The 19,073-nt window shown below is 43.1% G+C and overlaps 2 protein-coding genes across 2 annotated transcripts in view; one reads left to right on the top strand and one right to left on the bottom strand.

The window, feature by feature from the left end:
• The window catches only part of ACOD1 (aconitate decarboxylase 1), a 38,377-nt gene extending 19,315 nt beyond the window's left edge, over positions 1-19,062 (bottom strand). The window contains exon 1 of the mRNA XM_015851621.2: positions 18,551-19,062. The gene's annotated coding sequence lies outside the window, so the exon portion shown is untranslated. The remainder of the gene's footprint in view (positions 1-18,550) is intronic.
• LOC107308051 (feather keratin 1-like) lies at positions 11,210-12,336 on the top strand. The gene is made up of 2 exons (XM_015851624.2): positions 11,210-11,213; positions 11,503-12,336. The coding sequence occupies exon 2, from the start codon at positions 11,524-11,526 to the stop codon at positions 11,818-11,820; it is 297 nt and encodes a 98-aa protein (XP_015707110.1). The 5' UTR covers positions 11,210-11,213; positions 11,503-11,523; the 3' UTR covers positions 11,821-12,336.
• Positions 19,063-19,073: the final 11 nt, after the last annotated feature.

Below are 19,073 nucleotides of genomic sequence, written 5' to 3' on the forward strand. Positions count from 1 at the left end.
GTCTCCCAGAGCCAGAATCAAATGGTTGTTTTTTGCCTACTAATGCTGGTGGCATTTGTTTTGCTAATTTCTTATCCTCTAGAGCAACTCAAAATATGGAGCTGGGTCAGAAGTCTGGCACATCTGGAGAAGGAACTGTTTGGCAATGGTGGCAACAGATCCTTCTTATGTAGGGGACAGGTTCATCTGGAGCAGCGTCTTGCTTTCTCAGTTGTGTGTGCGGTAACCTAGGACTGATGAGCCTGCTATTTGTCTTCTGTCCTCCTTCATTCTGTTAGTGACATCATTTCTGGTCAGAAGTGATACTTTACTTGTATCTTTCAGAAGCAGGAAGAAGCTGACCGTGCAAGAGACTTCTCCTCCTGGGAGCTTGATGCAACACAAGAACTGACTGTGTTCATGAATGATCTTGAGATGTGGCTGAGAAGAAAAACCCCAAGCCAAACAAAAAATCCCAAGCAAAATTCTTTCACAGAATAACAGAATTGTTTGAGAAGGAATGGACCCTTAAAGGTAATTTAGTCCAACTCTTCTGCAATGAACTGGACCACTTACAACTCCATCAGGTTGCTCAGAGCTCCATCCAGCCTGACCTTGAATGTCTTCAGAGACAGGGCACCCACCACCTCCACTCTGTGTTCCCGCACTTGTTCCAGTGCTTCACCAGCCTTATTGTAAAAAACTCCTTCACTATATCCAGTCTAAATCTCCCCTCTTTTAATATGAAACTATTTCCCCTTGTCCTATCACCACAGACCCTGCTAAAGGGTCTGTCCCTTTTTTCTTATTGCCCCCCTTTAGATACTGAAAGGCAACTCTCAGTTCTCCCTGGGGCCTTCCATTCTCCAGGCTGAACAGCCCCATCTCACTCTGTCTTTGTAGGGGAAGCTTTCCATCTCCGGGGTCATTTTCGCAGCCCTCTTCTGGATCTGCTCCAACATGTCTATGTCTCTCTTATACTGAGGAAATCACATCTGGATGCAGTACTCCAGGTGAGGCCTCAACAGCACAGAGTAGAGGGGCAGGATCACCTCCTTTGACTTGCTGACTGTGCTGCTTTGGATGCAGCCCCGAGTATGGTTGGCTTTCTGGGCCGTGAGGGCACGTTGCTGGTTCATGTCCATCTTCCCTCAATTCCTGCTCTCACAGGGCAGATGAGGTGTGAAGTTTCTAGGACATTTGAGAAAAAGAAGGTGCAGGAATGAAGGTAGAAGTAGAATTGGAAAACCTGCTTCTGCACTGTGCCAAAGATATGGCCAGCTCTCATGAAATCCTTGTAGACTTGGAAAGATAGGCTTCAAAATTTCACTGTATTCATCCACACAATCTCTGAGTCTGATGGGCAGTGAACCCAGATCCTGCCCACACATCTCTGCTGTTTTTGTACTCTAAGAGGCTTCTCATAACAGACTACATAGGAAGGACAGGAAAGATCAACAGTTCTTCCCTTCAGAACAGGCATTTATGAGCTTCTTCACTGTGCCTCTTCCAGCTGGCTGCTCCGGTAGTGTTGATTTCATCTGGGTAGCACAAGGTTTTTACCCAGTATGACTTGTTGAAACAGCTGACCTCCCTGCAGCAAGCTGCTCCGTCGTGTTCATTAGAGCAGATCTGTGGGCTGCAGGTTGTCCCCGCCTTAAGCTGCCAGAAAAGGATCCCACAGAGATGAAAAGACTGCTTTGCAGCCTGCTCCATTAGCACTGCAACAGCAAGGCACCAGTGCTCTGCCAAGGAAGAGTGCAAGAACGTGGGCTGAAGGACACTGGGTTTCTCCTGCAGGACTGGAGCAAGCTGGCTCATCCCAGACAGAATCTGGCTGAACAGGACAGAGTAACTCACAGGTTAAGCATTCTGCACGTGAGATCAGCTACACCGTCAGGAAGGAATCACTAGGGGTGCAGCCTTTTTTGCTGTGGGTTTCATCCACAGACACCCCTAGCACAGACTCCAACCTCAAAACAGTTTCAAGCTAAGAGATTAAAAAACATAAGAAGAATATACTTGGGATCCTTACTGTTTTAACTTTACTGTTTCTTTATCCTCAGGCTTCACATTTGCTTCACTTTTATAATGATAAGATAAACTATTACAGTAAAGCTTTCTCAATTGACTGTATGATTTCAGATGGTGACAGCTTTAAAAGTAAAACATTCTTCAAGACTCTGGACAGTGTTGAGAGAACTGTATGAATATGAATCAAGAGTGAACCCATCCTGGGAAGTATAAATTATTTACAAATATCTAAAAGACATAATACTGAAAATCTTAACATCTCATTCCTACAGATTGCCAAAGGAAAACATGTATGAAGCCTTACACTCCCAGAGTTTATGTTACCTTGAAGGCTAAATGTGAATCAGTCACGTATCTGTTCTCAGTGTAGCTCTGTGTATGCACATGGCAAGGGCTCTTACAGGAAATGATGCTCTCCAGCTAGAGCAATACTTGACTGAGCTTCTGCTGGAATGTCCTAAGTTAAAATTAAACATGATGAAAAAGCCACACGAGCAGTGACTACACAGGGGAGGGTGGAGATCAGAAAGACCTTCCTTAAACTGAAAAAGCATGGCACAGGATGACACACTTGTTTTTATCCATTTATCTTGTAAACACAATTATTATACATGCAGGCAAAGTCACAGTAATGACACTCCCAAATTAGACATGGAAAACGAAGAAGAAGAGCATATGAGCAACCACAAGTCTTCTTAACCTTCCTATGGATTCTTGTTTGTTGTGGGGAAAAAAAAAGAAAAAAAAAGTTTTAGAACAAGAAGCGTATCAGGTACTCAAACATTAAAATAGCAAACATAAGAATAGTGTTGAATTCCCTTCATTGTAGTCAGCTATGCTGATGTCTGCCAGAATTAGCCCAAGGTATCTTGTCACACCTTGGTGAAGAGGTGGTTTGGAAGTTGAGATTCATTTTTCTGATTTCGAGATTTATAGAGTTCACCCATCCTGCCTAAATTGACCTCTAAATTGAACTTGATACTACTTGAAATAATGGCTTTAACAAGAACAGGGTCAACTTCCAACCTGATATCAGGTTGGATATTAGGAAAAGGTTCTTCTTTGAGGGTGGTCAGGAACAGGCTTTCCAGGGCACTGGTCACAGCACTGAGCTGTCAGAGCTCAAGAAGCATCTGGACAATGATCTCAGTCTTATTTTTGGGTTGAGCCAGGAACTGGACTCAATGATCCTCACAGGTCCCTTCCAACTTGGGATTTTCTTTGATTCTACCACTTGTATTTGACTAATATTTTCTTGAAGACTAGAGGAACATCTGTGAGCATAATGTCTACAGACACTGTTCATGATGTGCTTTGTATTCTGAAAGTCCTCCTGGATTAGCATAGCTAGTCTCTAAATGCTCCATGAAAATAAGGCCATGAGAGTAAGTCGTATTTTAGAGATGATTCTCAAGCTAATGATTGTGACTGCAAAGGGATTGCAACACTCACAAATAGTTGCTCAAGCAGGATGGAAATTCAGTTGCAAATACTGAAAGTAGGGTCATGACCTGTGAAAGTCATACACTGAGATAAACAAATTCATTAATATATCAGAAAAAAGTGAAATGGATAGATGTGATATATTCAAATTAAGAAAGTATAAAACTGGTGTTAAAAATGAAGCAAAGAAACATTCTATATTTAGGCTTTTTTTCAGGCTTTTTTTTTGGTAAATTTTTAGAAATGACGCATTGCAAAGTTAATGAATTGGCTTTGCAAAAATACTGAAATTCACCTGAACTTCTGTTTCCTCAGAGTCAATAAGTGCCATAATTAATAACGCTATCTAGTGAGGTGAACAAACTAAACATCATATCTCACCTATATCCTTAAAGCACTGATGTTCTGGGAAAAGGTTTGCAGGAAGAATCTAACAACAATAACAAAATTGCAAAGGCTTTTCATATGAAAATATTCCCATTACTTTAATATTCAGCTAAAGATCTAGAGAAAACAGTTCAAATGCAACAGGTCTGTGGATTCATCTAGACTTTACAGGTGAGGGATCAAGCTAAGAAGTATGCTCTACTGAGCACCTTTTCAACTCTTTGAAAGTCCTGTCAAGTGGAGAAGATCAATAATTAGGGAGTGCGTGTAAGCCCTTCAAAGAGATCTGAGCGCAGCACTTGCTGTATAATCATGCCCACCATGCCGATGCCACAGCCTCATGTGGGAGATCCCACCCTGGGACACAAAGCTGCCATCCTCAGTTTGTGGAGCGGGCAGCTTTCTTCTCTGACAAGCCCCACTACCTTTGAAGCTCAGATCTACTTGTTCTAATGGGACTGATTAGAGGAGGGAAAGGAAACTTCAAAAGACTTCACTGCCTCTGTGAACTAAGTCGGCAGAAGGCTGTGCTGACAACCTCTTGTGACATGTACCACCAGTTATTTTTTCCCTTGGCCCTCATTCTGCCCCTTAACATTAACATCTTCTTTCTGTTTGTGTGTGAGAACAGAATAATCAGCTCCTCCACCTGATGGGGGACCCTCATGTTTCTCCCTGTTGTGCTTCAGGCTTCTTTTTGCTCTGAGATTCTGCTGTCAGTCACAGTTTTAAACCCACTGTGATCCGGATTCAGCACTGATACATGGCTGTGACTGCCTGACTGACAAAAGGCGTATGGCTAATTCTATGGGAAGGATGAGGAAACCTGATACACGGAGTAGGAATGAACAAAATGCTAACAGAAAGCCCTGAGCAGGGGCCTGCAACTCCTCTATGCCTATGTGCAGAGGGATGTGGAGGGAGTTAATTAATTTCTTGTCATTCAATTAACACTGATCTGTGCTGATGCTGATACTTTCTTTACCCTCATTGCTGGATGCATTCCATCCTTTTTGTGCGCCCAAAGCAGGACCACGTACCAGCACTCTACCCTCTGTCTTGATGTTGACACTATAGCTTTCGGTTTCCTTTCTGCACTTCTGCCTTCCCTTACCAGAGGAACAACTTCCTCTGCTGATTTACCAAAATACCACCTCACATCCAAACCTCTTCTGAAAATTGCAGCTCACCAGACACCCTTAATTACATGAATAAATTTCAAAATCAATCTGACAGGTAAATGCCAAGTGTTTCTTGTTTACAGTTTTGCCTTCTCAATGTTTAATGTCAGGGATTTTCTTTATTTTGGTGACTCAGTGTCAAATATAATACCCATCAGGAACACAGATGTCTCACTTAAGGAGTCCAAACTAAAGACAAAACCAAATGTGTATTTAAATAATAAAGATTATAGAAATGCTTTGGTGTCTGTGTAGGTATCTAGGTTTATCTGGTCTTGGAACAGTTGACCTCAGTGACTCATATCTCACCCTTTCAAACACACAAATATTTCACTTTTTCTCCCCGTTTTTAGATCAGCTTTCTGTCTTATTTCCCTCGAACTCCAGAGGCCCACTTCAACCTTTATGCAAGGCCCCTCAGGATAACAGAGTTACAGCCCAGGCTACTCAGACATTTCTTGTTTTTACTGCATTTGCATTTGTCATGGCTATTCAAAATACAGCTCAAAAAACAGGAAAAACAAAACAAAACAAAAACAGAAAAAGAAAAAAAGAAAAAAAACAATAACTGCTTGATTGATGAACCTCATCACAACCATCATAGAGACTTGGTATTGTCACTCCTTTTCACCACGTGTTTGCAATAATCTGGATAAGTTCTAGAACAAGCAAAGGTAGCTGCTGTCATCATATCCCTGCTCCCTTCCTCCTCCATTTCACACTTTGCTTGTAGCAAAATAGAAAAGGGAAGATGGGGGGAAGCTCTGGATTTGACCCCACTCTTATTTACACTGCTTAATTTTCCTGTTGCTTTGGTGCTGCATCGAAGCACTTCTGTTAGCTCTCTCTGCAAGACAACTGGCCCTCAAGATGTAAGTAGAGTGGATATGAGGTAGCCACTGCCACTTGGCCTCAAAGGCACAGGCTGCGTGCGGAGCTTGTGGAGCTGGAGAAGGCAAGGCAAGGCAAGCATCCTGACTGCTGCCTTCCTGGCAGCCTTCTAGTCACTTGGTGAGGCGTTACTGCATTCACACTGTTTGTTCTTAGTGATAGAACTAGAGGGAATGGTTTTAAGCTGCACCAGGGGAGATTCAGGCTGGACATTAGTAATAGTAATAGTACTAGTCTCGTGTGGGTTGGAAGGGACCTTAGAGATCATCGAGTCCAACTCCTGGGATTCGAGCCTCTGTGCTGCTGAGCGGCACTTCTACCACTTGCACCACAGGGGGGATTCGAACCCTGGGCCCTGATGTTGCTGATGTTGCAAGGCGGCATTCCTACCACTTGCGCCACCGGGGCACACAAGTATTAGGAAGTATTACTTCTTGGAAAGGGTAGTCAGGCATTGGAATGCACTACCCAGGGAGGTGGTGGAGTCACCGACCATGGGAGTGTCCAAGAAACGTTTGGATGTTGTGTTGAGGGATATGGTTTAGCTGGGAAGTATGGTTGGACTGGATGATCTTCTAGGTCTTTTCCAACCTTGATAATTCTGTGATTCTGTGATTCTGTAATTCTGTGATTCTTATCCACAAGACTGCTGCTGTACAGACTGCTGAGAAAAGAGTTGGAATAAAGGTGACTGCTAATTAACCAAGTGATTCTGGAACAATTTCAAGAACAAGTTTTTACTTGCATAACAGCGGTAACATTTTTTTTTAAGCTCTAGAAACAGATGGTGATTTCTTCTCTCAGCAAGCGCTGCCAACAGCATCAGTAAGTATACACAGTTCATCAGATAGATAAATCTTGGGTTACAAACACAAGTAATCAAGAGTCACACTCCTTGCTACATATGCTGGAGCAAACACTATAAATAAGACTGGGAGTTATTTCACTCAGAGAATGATGCTATTCAGAATCAGGAGGGTAATTTCCCACCACCGCCCGTAAACAAAAGCGCCTCTGCTTGAAGAACGCACGGCTCACGAAATGGCTTCCTTCAGCTGCGGCAATACAGAGCCGAAAGCTGCGATCAGAGACAGCACTGCCACCTGCTGCTCCCCAGGGCACGGGTCTCGCTTCCATCAGGGCACTATGGGCAGTTAAAGTTGGCATTTACCACGATAGCGCATTTACTGCAAATTAATTAAAAAGTGAAATTTAATAATTAAAAGGAAATAAAGGCAACTGTCAACTTTGCAAAACAGACGGGAATAAAATAAGCTGTAATTAATGTGCTGTCACAGTTTCAAAAAAATAAACAAGCCATCTTGCCACTTGTTTCACAGCTTAATCACATCCTTTGATGCTGTTATCTTTGGCTGGTTCCTTCAGAGTTTCATTAGCAATTTAGTGAAAATGCAGGCAATCAGCATCTCACCAGATTAAGGCTTTACGTTAACAATGCTGTCCTTAATTAAAGATATTATGGGCAATGGCAGACTGATAATAGCTGGAATCTTACTTGACCTTGGTGAATATTAGAAATGTGCTCACAGAGTTGATATTTTAAGGTGATAATATAAACTACTGCAGTATTCATAGTTCTACAATGGTATGCCACTGGCACAAACTAATAGTGACTAATGAGATGGCAGATGAGGCTAGCAAGGGATACAGGTCATCAATATTAACCTGGTCACTACAGATAGGACCAGTGAAGGGCAGTTATGTGATCCCTCTAAAATCAGTGCTGAAGACACTGTGCAGGGGTTTTATGAACTGGAGGTTTAGATGAGATGCTATTAGATAATTTCACTGGAGTTTGTGTTTTAACAAGTTAGTTGGGAAAGTCTTCAGGAAGCACAAAAGTGATTGTGATTTTCTCTGACAACGACGCACAAGTACAATCTGAAGGAAAGCCAACGTACTGTTTGAGAAAACTGACTTTTCACACCTTCACCTCAGAAATGCTTTGATGAAATAAATAAATACATAGGATGCATGTGGTCCATACTGTGGGAGAAATCACAGAATCACATAACTGCAACTACTGGAAGGGATCTTAAGTGATCATTGAGTCCAACCCCGCATAGCAGATGCCCTACAGTAGGCTGCACAATAGAAGGAGACTCCACAACCTCTCTGGGCAACCTGTGGGCAGCCTGTTCCAGTGCTCTGTAACCTTTACCATAAAGTAGTTTTTCCACATGTTCTTATGGAATTTCCTATGCTACCCTTCAGTCTTCAAGCACCTCTCCCATTCACCAAGACCTTTTAAAGTTGAAAGAGAGTTGTTCAGCAATCCACTCTGCCAGCTCCCTCGGCACTTATGGGTGCATCTTACTGAGGCCCATGAATTTGCGTGTTGATTTTGGCTAGATGCAATCTAACCACCTCTTCCTGAACCCTAAGGAAGCTTTCCATTCCTCAGACTCTTATCTCCATGGTCTAGGATTCCTGAGGAGCAAATCCTGGCTGAAACCTCAGGAAATTTTGCCCCTGAGTTGACCCCTGAGGGGTCAAAATATCAACTTTCATGTTTATGTTTGTATGTAGATTCCACCAGGAAACATTTTCTTTCTGAATTTTAGAACAGCTCTTCTTTGTGCTAGATTCTAAAGAAAGAGCTTTTCTCATTAGTCAGAACACTTGACACGCAGTGTGGCATTACAGCCTGTTCATACTTTGCTTTGAATCAGGATCATCCTTGCTTGGCAAGTCAAGCTGCCTACAGCTTATCTACTCAATTGTGTGCTAATGCTTCTCTGTGAGCCCATTCATCTGTCCCTGATAGGGTCCTAGATCGTAAGCCACTCAAGCGCATGAACCTGAGCCCTGCACTACCACTGCCTTCTATAATTCTTTTTTTTAAGCTTGGAAACTCTTCAGAATGTTAGAGAAATGCCAGCAGACCTGAGTGCCTGGTGATGTGCTCCCTCCCTCTCTTGGTACAAATTCAAACAGTTTAGCTTATAGCACCGAGTGCAGCTGATAGAATGGGAGTGGAACGGAAGAGTGTTTTGGCAGACAAACATGATTCTCAGATGTATGATGGTCAGCAGATAGAAAAAGGGGAGTTGTGCTAAAGGAAAGAATTCTGGTAAGCAGAAAAAACAACAACAAAGGCTGAGGCCATGCAATCAATTTTATAGCATATCCATCCCTATAGAAGGTATATATAAGATTGCCTTGAAACTTCCCAACCTGAACACTAAAGGTATCACTTGAATGTATCCAGTTCACTTCTTAAGAGCTCCTATGAGTTATGGTTACTATGCCTAAATGCAGTTACTGGTATTTTTCCTTTGCATAGCAAACACAAGACCGTTCTCACTCCAATCCTCTGTTCCTCCAGCCCTGACCCCTCTTTTGGATGTGTGATGCATACTTAATTTAGCAATGTCCATAATCTGCCCTCTTGTACTTACAGATTACTTAGGGCTGTATGTAAGCACCTCCTGTGGCTTCTGAAACATTTTTTTTCCCCATTGCATAGTGAAAAAAAATAAACAAAATACAAAAGAAATATATTTGCTTTGGCTGATGGAAAAAATGCACCAGTACAGTAAAAACAAAAAGGTAAAACATGTGGAAAAAGTAAACAAAACATAACTTATTAGTAATTCTACTGTTGTCAAAAGGCAGTGACCCAAACATCACCTTTTTTTAATTACAAGTTGAGGGGACAGCCACATCAGCCTTGACATGAGGACAAAGACGGAGAGATCAAGAAGAGAGATCTCATGCACAGGTTATTGGTGAATATTTTACCCTTTAAAGTCATTCCAATATATATTAGGTCTGAACAACCACATTTATAACCTATACACAGTATTAAAGAAAAGGCTGCATAACTACTATAACTCTAAAACACTGACAATATGCAGTCCAGGGCTCATGAAATCTAGAAAGAAATGCTATTCATCCCCTCTGTATTTATTTTGCTTTTTCTTAGCTATGTTTCATTTTTTTCCTTTCTCCTTTCCCCCCATAACAAGCTTTATGCTCGGCAATTTACATGCTTTCTTTTTACTTTTTGGACTGCCAGTCACAGAATGTTTTGACTTACAAAGAGATCTTTTCTTATTCTGGAAGCTTCTTTGTCACTTTGACTGCAGGATTTATGCTTATCTTCAGCCTCTCAGATAAACTTCCCCTTCACTGAGATCCATTCTACATTCCCAGACTCTTTCTATGTGATTTAACTTCACAGAGATTAATATATATATATATACTTGTCCTATTTTATTTGGAAAGATTTTATTTAAGGGAATTGGTTCTCACACAATCAAGATTTTGTATTAAAAAACATAAACAATAACCATGAGAGCATTCAATTATTTCAGGATGGCAGTTTGGCAAAAGGCACATATAAGCAACACACATGAAAAATTAAAAGGTGAAAACAAACAGGTCCCTTTGCATGGCTGTAACCCTTTTCAAGCTAGAAAAACTTTATGGCATATATTTCTGCAGATGTCTCGCAGCAGATACAGGAAAGGCAATTTCTGAGTTTTACTACCTGAGTCCCCAGATTTGTATTCAAAAGTCAGAGCGATCTTTATTTTGCAAACAGATTGCAGGTATGCAAAAGGGGTCTGAAGATTTTACTAGACACTAGAACAGGTTGTGCAGAGAAGTTGTGGATGCCCCAGCATTGGGAATGTTCAAAGTAAGGTTAGATGGCTTATGAATAACCAGATCTACTGGAATACGTCCCAGCTCATGGAAGGGGGTTGGAATAGATGATATTTAAAGGTGCCTTCCAAACTAAGTCATTCTATAACCTAAAATTTTGTTATAGCACTAGGAGTATGATTGATGATACCATCCCTCCCATGTGGAAGTACAGGTGAAGCTTCAGGGTTAGGAGGAGACCTGTCCCAACCATAAATACAAGTATTGAAGCAAGGCCCCAGAGGGCAGGAGGCTGCTGTTCCCTCCCAAGGTTACACAGTGCTCATCATTGGCTGCATCATCTGCTCATACTGACGTGTCATGTCTCCAGGAAATGTTTTGGCCTCTAATCCTGTCACTTGAAAGGAGACTCAGTGGTAGACCAAGCATGTCCTAAACACAGAAATGAAAAAGGAGCATTACAGGGAACAGGAAAAAAAAAAAAAAAAAAAAAGACACCGATTTCTTTAATTGTGGTGATTTGCATGCAAAATGAGCTTGTTGTTACATATAATGTATGTACAAAGGGTGCCTCTGGACCTGGGGCAGTTCTGACCAATATAAAAGCCAGTCCAGCTCCATGCTCCCTCATCCACTTCTCTTGCCTTCTCCTCCTTGGTGAACAAGGTAAGCTGCAGTGGATTTCTCCTCACTCTTCTCTTTCTTTGCTTCTCCTCTTGCTCTTCTGACCTCCACTGAGTCTTTGCCTCTGTTCCAAACTTGGTGTGAGCCTTGCTCCTTGATGGTGCTCCCACCAGCTCTGTTCTGCTTGCCAGTGTCTGGGGAGGTGGGAGAAGGCCTTGGGCTGACTCTGCAGGTGCATCTCCCTGTTCCCCAACCCCATACCTCCTCTCTTGGTGAGCAGGCCACCAGGCTGCTGCTCACACTGCCTATGTTTTTCCTGTCCTCTCTCCAGGTCCACCTCCATCCCACAGCCATGTCCTGCTACGATCTGTGCCGTCCCTGTGGCCCGACCCCCCTGGCCAACAGCTGCAACGAGCCCTGTGTGCGCCAGTGCCAGGACTCCCGCGTGGTGATCCAGCCCTCTCCCGTGGTGGTGACCCTGCCAGGACCCATCCTCAGCTCCTTCCCCCAGAACACCGCTGTGGGATCCTGCACCTCTGCTGCTGTTGGCAGCATCCTGAGTGAGGAGGGAGTGCCCATCTCCTCTGGTGGCTTTGGCCTCTCTGGCCTGGGCAGCCGCTTCTCTAGCAGGAGATGCCTGCCCTGCTAAGGATGAGGTGGAATCCCTTGAGCCCATTGCCCAGGATGCCCAAAGCCTGATGCTAGACTGAGGATGGAGCTGCTGGCCAATGTTTCCAGATGGGCTGAGCACCCTCCTGCCCTCCTGCAAAGCAGAGAGGGATGCCAGGTTGCCAGCTTCTGCTGTCTGGAAACACAGCCAGCAGACGTCATCTTCTCCTGCTTTCTTCTCATCATCACAAGTCCTTGTTGTCTCCTGCTGTTCTGTGCCTTGGGTTCATCCTGAAGCAAGTTGAGATGGCCCTGCTTCTTCCTCTCACCATGTGAGGGAGGAAGACATGCATCCCATTGTGGCAAAGTTTGCCAGCTGATTGCCAATCTGTTTTTCAGCTGCCTTTGTAGCAGCTTTAAACTATGCACTGCTTTGATTCCTTCTTTAGACTCAATAAAGTTTATGCTGCATTGTAATCTCAGTCTCCTTGTGTTCCTTTCCTGTTGATATTCATGGCAAAGCCATTCAGGGAAAAATATTTTGACTTGAAGTCAAGATGTGGTACATTACCATAAAGTTTACCTTTGTAAACTTTGTGTGGTGTTGTCCAGGTCTTATCAGCGTCCAGGACGTCCCTCTAATGGACATGTCAGCAATGAATGATGTTGGATGTTTTTTATTTGATAAAACAGGATAATCTGATAAGCCAGATACTGGAGCAGGACTTGATTGTCTTTTTGAGTCTCTTCCAACTCAGGATATTCCATGATTCAACAACACAGAGAGAGGAAAGCTTCTTAAAAATCAAATACCTGTATTCTTCAAGGGCTTACAGAGTCTGCAGACTGTTGGAATTAAGTGGATGTAATTTGTTTGAGAATTTAGATACTTGCTCATTTAAAACTTCATTAAATCTGAACACTGATTTGTCATTCCATATATTTCTGAAATACCCTAACCATCTGACACTTGCTCTGTCAATATGTTATTTTTTAGCAATATGGTGTTAGTTAAACTTACTAACATGACTGAAAATCACAGATATTGTAGATAGATAATATCTTACAAGAAATCCCTACAGAGTGGTGATTCTTCCATGTAAACTTGGAACAGGAAAGCACGTTCAGAATTTCCTAGACACACTAAATGAATCCCAATTTAGCATCTCCAACTACAAAGCAAAATACATAAAGTTCCCTCAGAAGGAAGGCAGCTTTGTCAGTCAGTCTTACTTCCAAATGAACTGAAGCTTTAATTTACAGGTTAGAAACAGCTGCTTTTCCTTACTTTGTGCAGTAACACCTCATTAGCACGGGGCATTAGGAAGCTGGGAAACAATTAGCTGTGCCTGATGAAGTTGATTCCAATCTTCTAGCTCAGCTTCAATAAACAAAACTCAGTCTAAACTGAAAATCAGGTTGGGTTCTGCAGTGCATAAGGAGTTGGGAGCACAAGTGGTAGAGGAAGCTTGGAAACACTGCTGAGGATGAGAGCTGGCACTTCATGAATGGGATATTCTGGCAAGCTCAGCTATAGTTCTAGCGATGCTGACCTGCTAATTTACTTGCTAGGAAGAGACGTTCAGCAGTTAGGCAGCAAACCACCTTCCTTCTCAAGTGAGTGAGACGTTCTCACTACATTAGTTTACATGTGATTCAGAGAGGTTGTGAGCAAGCATCAGCTCCTCCTGGCACAGCCACACAACTGAGACACACTGCCTGAAGGAGCTAAGAGAGTCTGCTGAGTCTTCACTCACAGATGTTCCCACTGACGTGAACACTGGTTATGGCCGTAAGTGATGCATACTTCATAGAATCATAGAATCACCAAGGTTGGAAAAGACCTAAAAGATCATCCAGTCCAACTGTTCACCTATTCTCAATAGCTCCCACTAAACCATGTCCCTCAACACAACATCCAGTCGTTCCTTGAATCCCCCAGTGTCGGTGACTCTGCCACCTCCCTGGGCAGTCCATTCCAGTGCCTGACCACCCTTTCTGAGAAGTAATACTTCCTCATGTCCAGCTTGAATCTCCCCTGCCGTAGCTTGAAAGCATTCCCTCTGGTTCTATCACTAATGACACAAGAGAAGAGGTTGATCCACAGCTTACTACAACCTCCTTTCAGGAAGTTATAGAGAGCAGTGAGATCCTCAGTGAATGGCTATTTTCCAGGACACATGGAACAGTGAAAACCTTTTGTAGCTGCATACCATGCAGTACTCTGAGGCCTAAGAGGCAGAAACCAGTCTGGGCATCCTAACAATAAAGGGTCTTTTTTTTTTTTTTTAATGCATTTAAATTCTGACTTTCATCTTCCAGGTAGGAAGGTGAACACCAAGTCTCTAATGAGACTTCATTAATTTCATTTCAGTCTGTGTCAGAGGAGATGAAGTCTGGTGGACAGATGCTTAATCACAGAGCCCAGGAAAAAGCTGTGCCCACCTCTGCCACATTCAAAGCATCTTTCAGGGCAGACACCCTGAATGAACATTAGCATGCTAAATAAGCTTTGTCATGCCATTCCCTCCTTGCCAGTTTAATATTGCTCACTAGTTTACATGGGCTGTGAAACTAGCAGGGTGTGACACCAACGCACTCAGTTCCGCATTCGAAGACATAAGCTTAGGTAGAGCAAAAAATAGCGTGCGCATTTGTCAGTCACCAACATACAGAGTGCCTGCTGTGGGCTCCTACCTAGGTGCTTTCTTCCCCTCCTTTTCTAATGGATGCTGTAAGCACCCAAGTGAGGTACCAGCACTTCTTCCATTAAATATAATAGGAATTTTACATCAATTTCAACAGGAAAAGATGCATAGAGAACAAAGAGAAATGTTTATTTCCTGAGTCTGTTCAAGTGAACTGTTTCAGTTTACATTTGGTACATAGTGGCAAAAAGCCAAAGCAGATGAATTCCTTATTGTGCACTGACCACAAGTACCATTTTGAAAAGTTAGATTACCAAAAAAACACACCAATAACCACAGCCAAAGGGATCAGGTAAGTCTGAAACACACTATCATTGCTATCTTTATTACTAATTACTTATCTTTCAAGAACACATTTTGAATTCCTCTGTTAAAACAGTTTTATAGATAAGAAAGGGATTTAAGCCAAACCTCTGAATTTTGATAAGTTTCTTCATAAGTATCTTCTCTTGGATTTCATGCCCAGGAATGACACTGCCCTTGTGATCAGCTTCCCAGAGGAACAGACTTAGGGTCAGTTCTTAACTGGCTCCTTTGCAAACCAACACTACTGTCTTTTGATTATAGCTTCCTCCGAGATTTGCCTTCTGGGTGTGAAGCACTCCCAACCTTGTCTGAGTCTTGACTCCTGACTTCAGTTCCTACCCTGGGGCCTTCAGTAATGAGGATGACTGCCAGCACCCTGCTCTCTTACATTTACCACTTGCTGCAAGTGCTTTTTCTCACTAAAAGCTATTCTGAAGCCTGACAGACCCTACAGGAAGGCAGGCTCGTAGTAAGTGGGTGTAGAGGTTGTTTTTGATATCCTAATTAGTCATGTTAAAAAAAAAAAAACAGATAATGAGTTACATTTTCCCTATTAGAAGAAACTCTTCTATTGAATCCTCATGCAATCAGATTCTAGGACAGAGTGTGAGGCTGGTGATCCACGCTGATGGCTGATGTAGCTTCCACTCATGTCTGACTGTCTTCCAGTCAGTACTGTGGTAGGATCTGGGTCAGAATGCTATGTATTCACAGAAAGTAAAATTGTCAAGGGAAGGCTTGTACATGTGAATGAAATATTTCACAGAGATATCGAAAATTAATTTCTGAGAGCCAAGTCTCACAGAAAGAACACTGACTTAGAACTGCTCCACAGAGACCGTGAGTAATTTGGCACAGGAGAAAACTTGCGCATGCTGTGCATGTAAAATATCACACTGCTACACATTATAAAATGACATAACTGTCCTATATCCCTCTGGCAGGAGCTGAGTGTTTTGACACTTAACATCTCCTGAGGTCTCTTTCAACCTGAGTTATTCTCATTCTTCCTTCAATGTCATTCACACTCGAACATTTTCATAGGAGATGGACTTCTTAGAACATGCAGTTGCAGCTAACTAATGTATTCTTTTTCTTGCATCTTGAGGCTAAAATACCTGAAAGTATCTGAAAGGTTCTTACAGTGAGAGTGGGGCAGGTCTCTTCTCACTAGTGACAAGTGACAGGATGAGGGGAAATGGCCTCAAGTTGCGCCAGTGCAAGTTTAGGTCGGATATTAGGAAGAACTTCTTTACAGAAAGGGTAGTTAGGTACTGGAATAGGCTCCCCAGGGAGGTGGTTGAATCACCATCCCTGGATGTGTTTAAGAACCGTTTGGATGTGGTGCTCAGGGATATGATTTAGTGTAGGGTTTTTAGAGTTAGGGTACTGGTTAGGCTGCGGTTGGACTTGATGATCTTCAAGGTCTTTTCCAACCTGGGTAATTCTATGATTCTAAATGAGCATGGCTGAACCACAGGTTCAAATCGGTAGTCCTTCTGTTATTTTTATACAGGAGGCTAAATATTTTTCTGAATTTAGCAATAAACTCTAAAACAACTCAATCGTGTTCTATTAGACATAACTGCAAACCACTACTTCTAGTTCAGAAGAGGGATAAAATGTCTTCTTGCTTTGTAAAGTGTCGCAGGAAGAATGCCGCAGCTGCAGATATCCCTATTCATTGCAGGGGAACTGATCTACGGTTTATAAAGGCCCCTTCCAGCTCAAACGGTTCTGTGATTCTATTTATCAGGTATTTGGGTCTTGTAAGTAACACTTAGAGCCCTTTTCATTTGGTAACTGCAATATGGTTCACTCCCGCTAGGTGCTGCCCTTCCTCTACGGTTTGAGAAGGAACCCTTCCGGCTCGAGAGCATCTGAAGATTAACGCTGCGGCTGTCGTACCCACACTGCAAAATCCAGGCTCGTTCTTCCTCCCAGTCTGGTGCCGCTGGCAGCCGTGATGGAAACCTTCTTTTAAGCACTGACACAACAAAAGCACCCACCGAAAAAGAACAACAACACAGTCTAAATTCAAAAATGCCAAAAGAAGAAAAGCTGATGAATCCCACCAGTAGGACAGCACGCATCCAAAGCACAGCTAGTCCCAGTCAACAGCTAACAGCAAACGCTGCAAGTGCCTTATCTGAAGCAACTCATTCTCAGAATTATCATGATACCACAGAGTGAAAGAAATTCACATTTCCCAACAAAAAGCTTGTTCTGTCCACTGGATCTCACAAGCTCCCTTTACTGGGGTCGTATGTCTGCCATGTTGCTCTGTGGCACGCCTAAACGTTACATGTACCAGTGCCTCACTGAGTCTCCCACACAAAATGAGAATAAAACACGGTGGTTATGGCTGCATTATGCAACCTAGTGACTGACACACACATGAAAATAGTTGATATACTCATCCATTTTAATACCCCTGGATGAAGTCCAGTTCTCCTCACTGGAGATAAATATAGCCAAGTATAAAGAGACGGGAAATGGAGAAAAGCTATCCTAAAATTTGGTGAAATTAGAAAAGAAGCAACTGTTACATGTTACAATAACCACAGTCTTGCAGCCAGGCAAAGCATCCTCGCTTGCATAAGCCACAGGAGATGCCCAGAGAAGATAATAGTTCTGAGAAGCAGTTGCTTCAAAACTGGTATTTCAGTGCTGGGTTCATCCTTCAGCCCAGAGAATGATGGCTGTCTCAGAGACAACCATGGCAGGCTGGGAGCCCTGGGCAGACTTACCTGGTGGGTGGCAACTGTGCCCACAGCCAGGGGTTGGAACTGGATGAGCTTTGAGGTTCCATCCAACCCAAGCCATTCCCTGTTCCTATGATTCTATGTTCAGCTTGCTTAATTAACAGATGAATTAAACATCCTATTTTTTTTTGCACAGAAGCATCTGCAAGATGCGCTGCTGGCACATACTGAATCTTCCACTGCAAATTGTGCAGTGAATAATTACTCTCACGAGCATTACATGATCTCATCTCCTGGGTGCACAGGCTGATCACAGTGCTCTCAGTAGAGCCCACACGAGGGAAGCTGAGTTTAAAATATGCATCTGTGGGAGGCTCCCAAAGCAGCTTCCTGCTAAGGATGGCCAGGAGCAGGGTGATGCTGGGGGGAAACACCCCATTATGGAACTGAGGCACAAGTAACCCCATGAAGCTGCTACCAGCAAACCACAATGTGATATTTTCATGTGTTTTAGTTTGGTGAGTTGACTCTGAAATAGCATAAGATTAAACAAAGATTCCCTCTGTGCTAGTAGATAAATGGCATTATTTTCGTTTTTGTCTACAGTGATAAACTTGTGTATTCAAATGGATATGAAACCAAACTCTTTCGAGCTTCTTGTACTTCTTCAGATCTTCCTAGACTACAGTTTTAGCCCCAATCCTACTCCTCTCTCAAAGACATTTAAAAGGAAGAATGAACCAAGTCATTAGTTTCAGCACGTCAGCAAAATATCAGATTAACCTACTGTGCCATTTTGCTCCCACAAATGAAAACACGCAGTGACCACACGGTGGTCTGAGTGCTGGCAGCCTGTTTTTTCCATTTGGAAAATGCAGTGTTCTCTGTTGCTTTATCCTTAGTCCTTTCCAACTGAACTCTTGTGGCTTCTGAGTGACTCAAGCTCACCCCATCCCTTGCCTCACCTCCCTGTTCTTGTCATCTGTTCCCTCTGCAAAACTCTTTATTTCTCAACTCCCTATCTTCTTCCTCTTCTCTGTAGCAAACTTACCTTGCTTTTTGAGAACTAGCTTGCCTTTCCTTCCTCCTCCATTTCTCCATTCTCGAAGTACTTTTAACCCCTGGCTCTGCACCATCTGATTTCTTGTTCAGCGGATTTGGTGCTTGTAGCAGAACAGACCAGATAAGGCTCCTTGGCAAGCTCTCCCTCCTGTCCTTCCAGCTGCTCTCGGGCATGTGGGCACTCGTGGACGCGTCAAGGAGAAAAACCCAGTACACCACAGGGGCAGCTCGGTGCTGTCGCTCGTAAAGAGACAGATGAAATTCAAGCACAACCCTGAAACATAATTTAAACGCTCTGTGCCGCTACATTTTAAATAGATGCTCGTATTTCCTAACGTACCCAACAACTCCAAATCAAACCTCAGCCGTAAGGGCACCCGGTGACACCCGTACCCCCGACACACACACGGGTGCCACTGCGGGGTCCCCGTACTGCCGCTCTCGGCGCTACGCTCCTCGCGAACAGCGGCGGAGGGCAGAAGGAGCGGAACGTCCCTCTCGCCGTCTCCGCA

The sequence above is a fragment of the Coturnix japonica genome, chromosome 1 (genome assembly GCF_001577835.2).
Source record: "Coturnix japonica isolate 7356 chromosome 1, Coturnix japonica 2.1, whole genome shotgun sequence".
In the NCBI taxonomy this organism is placed as follows: Eukaryota; Metazoa; Chordata; class Aves; order Galliformes; family Phasianidae; genus Coturnix; species Coturnix japonica.

What these genes read in the sequence shown, in the direction of transcription:
- LOC107308051 (XM_015851624.2), top strand. Translation starts at nt 11,524, where the DNA reads ATGTCCTGCTACGATCTGTGCCGTCCCTGTGGCCCGACCCCCCTGGCC.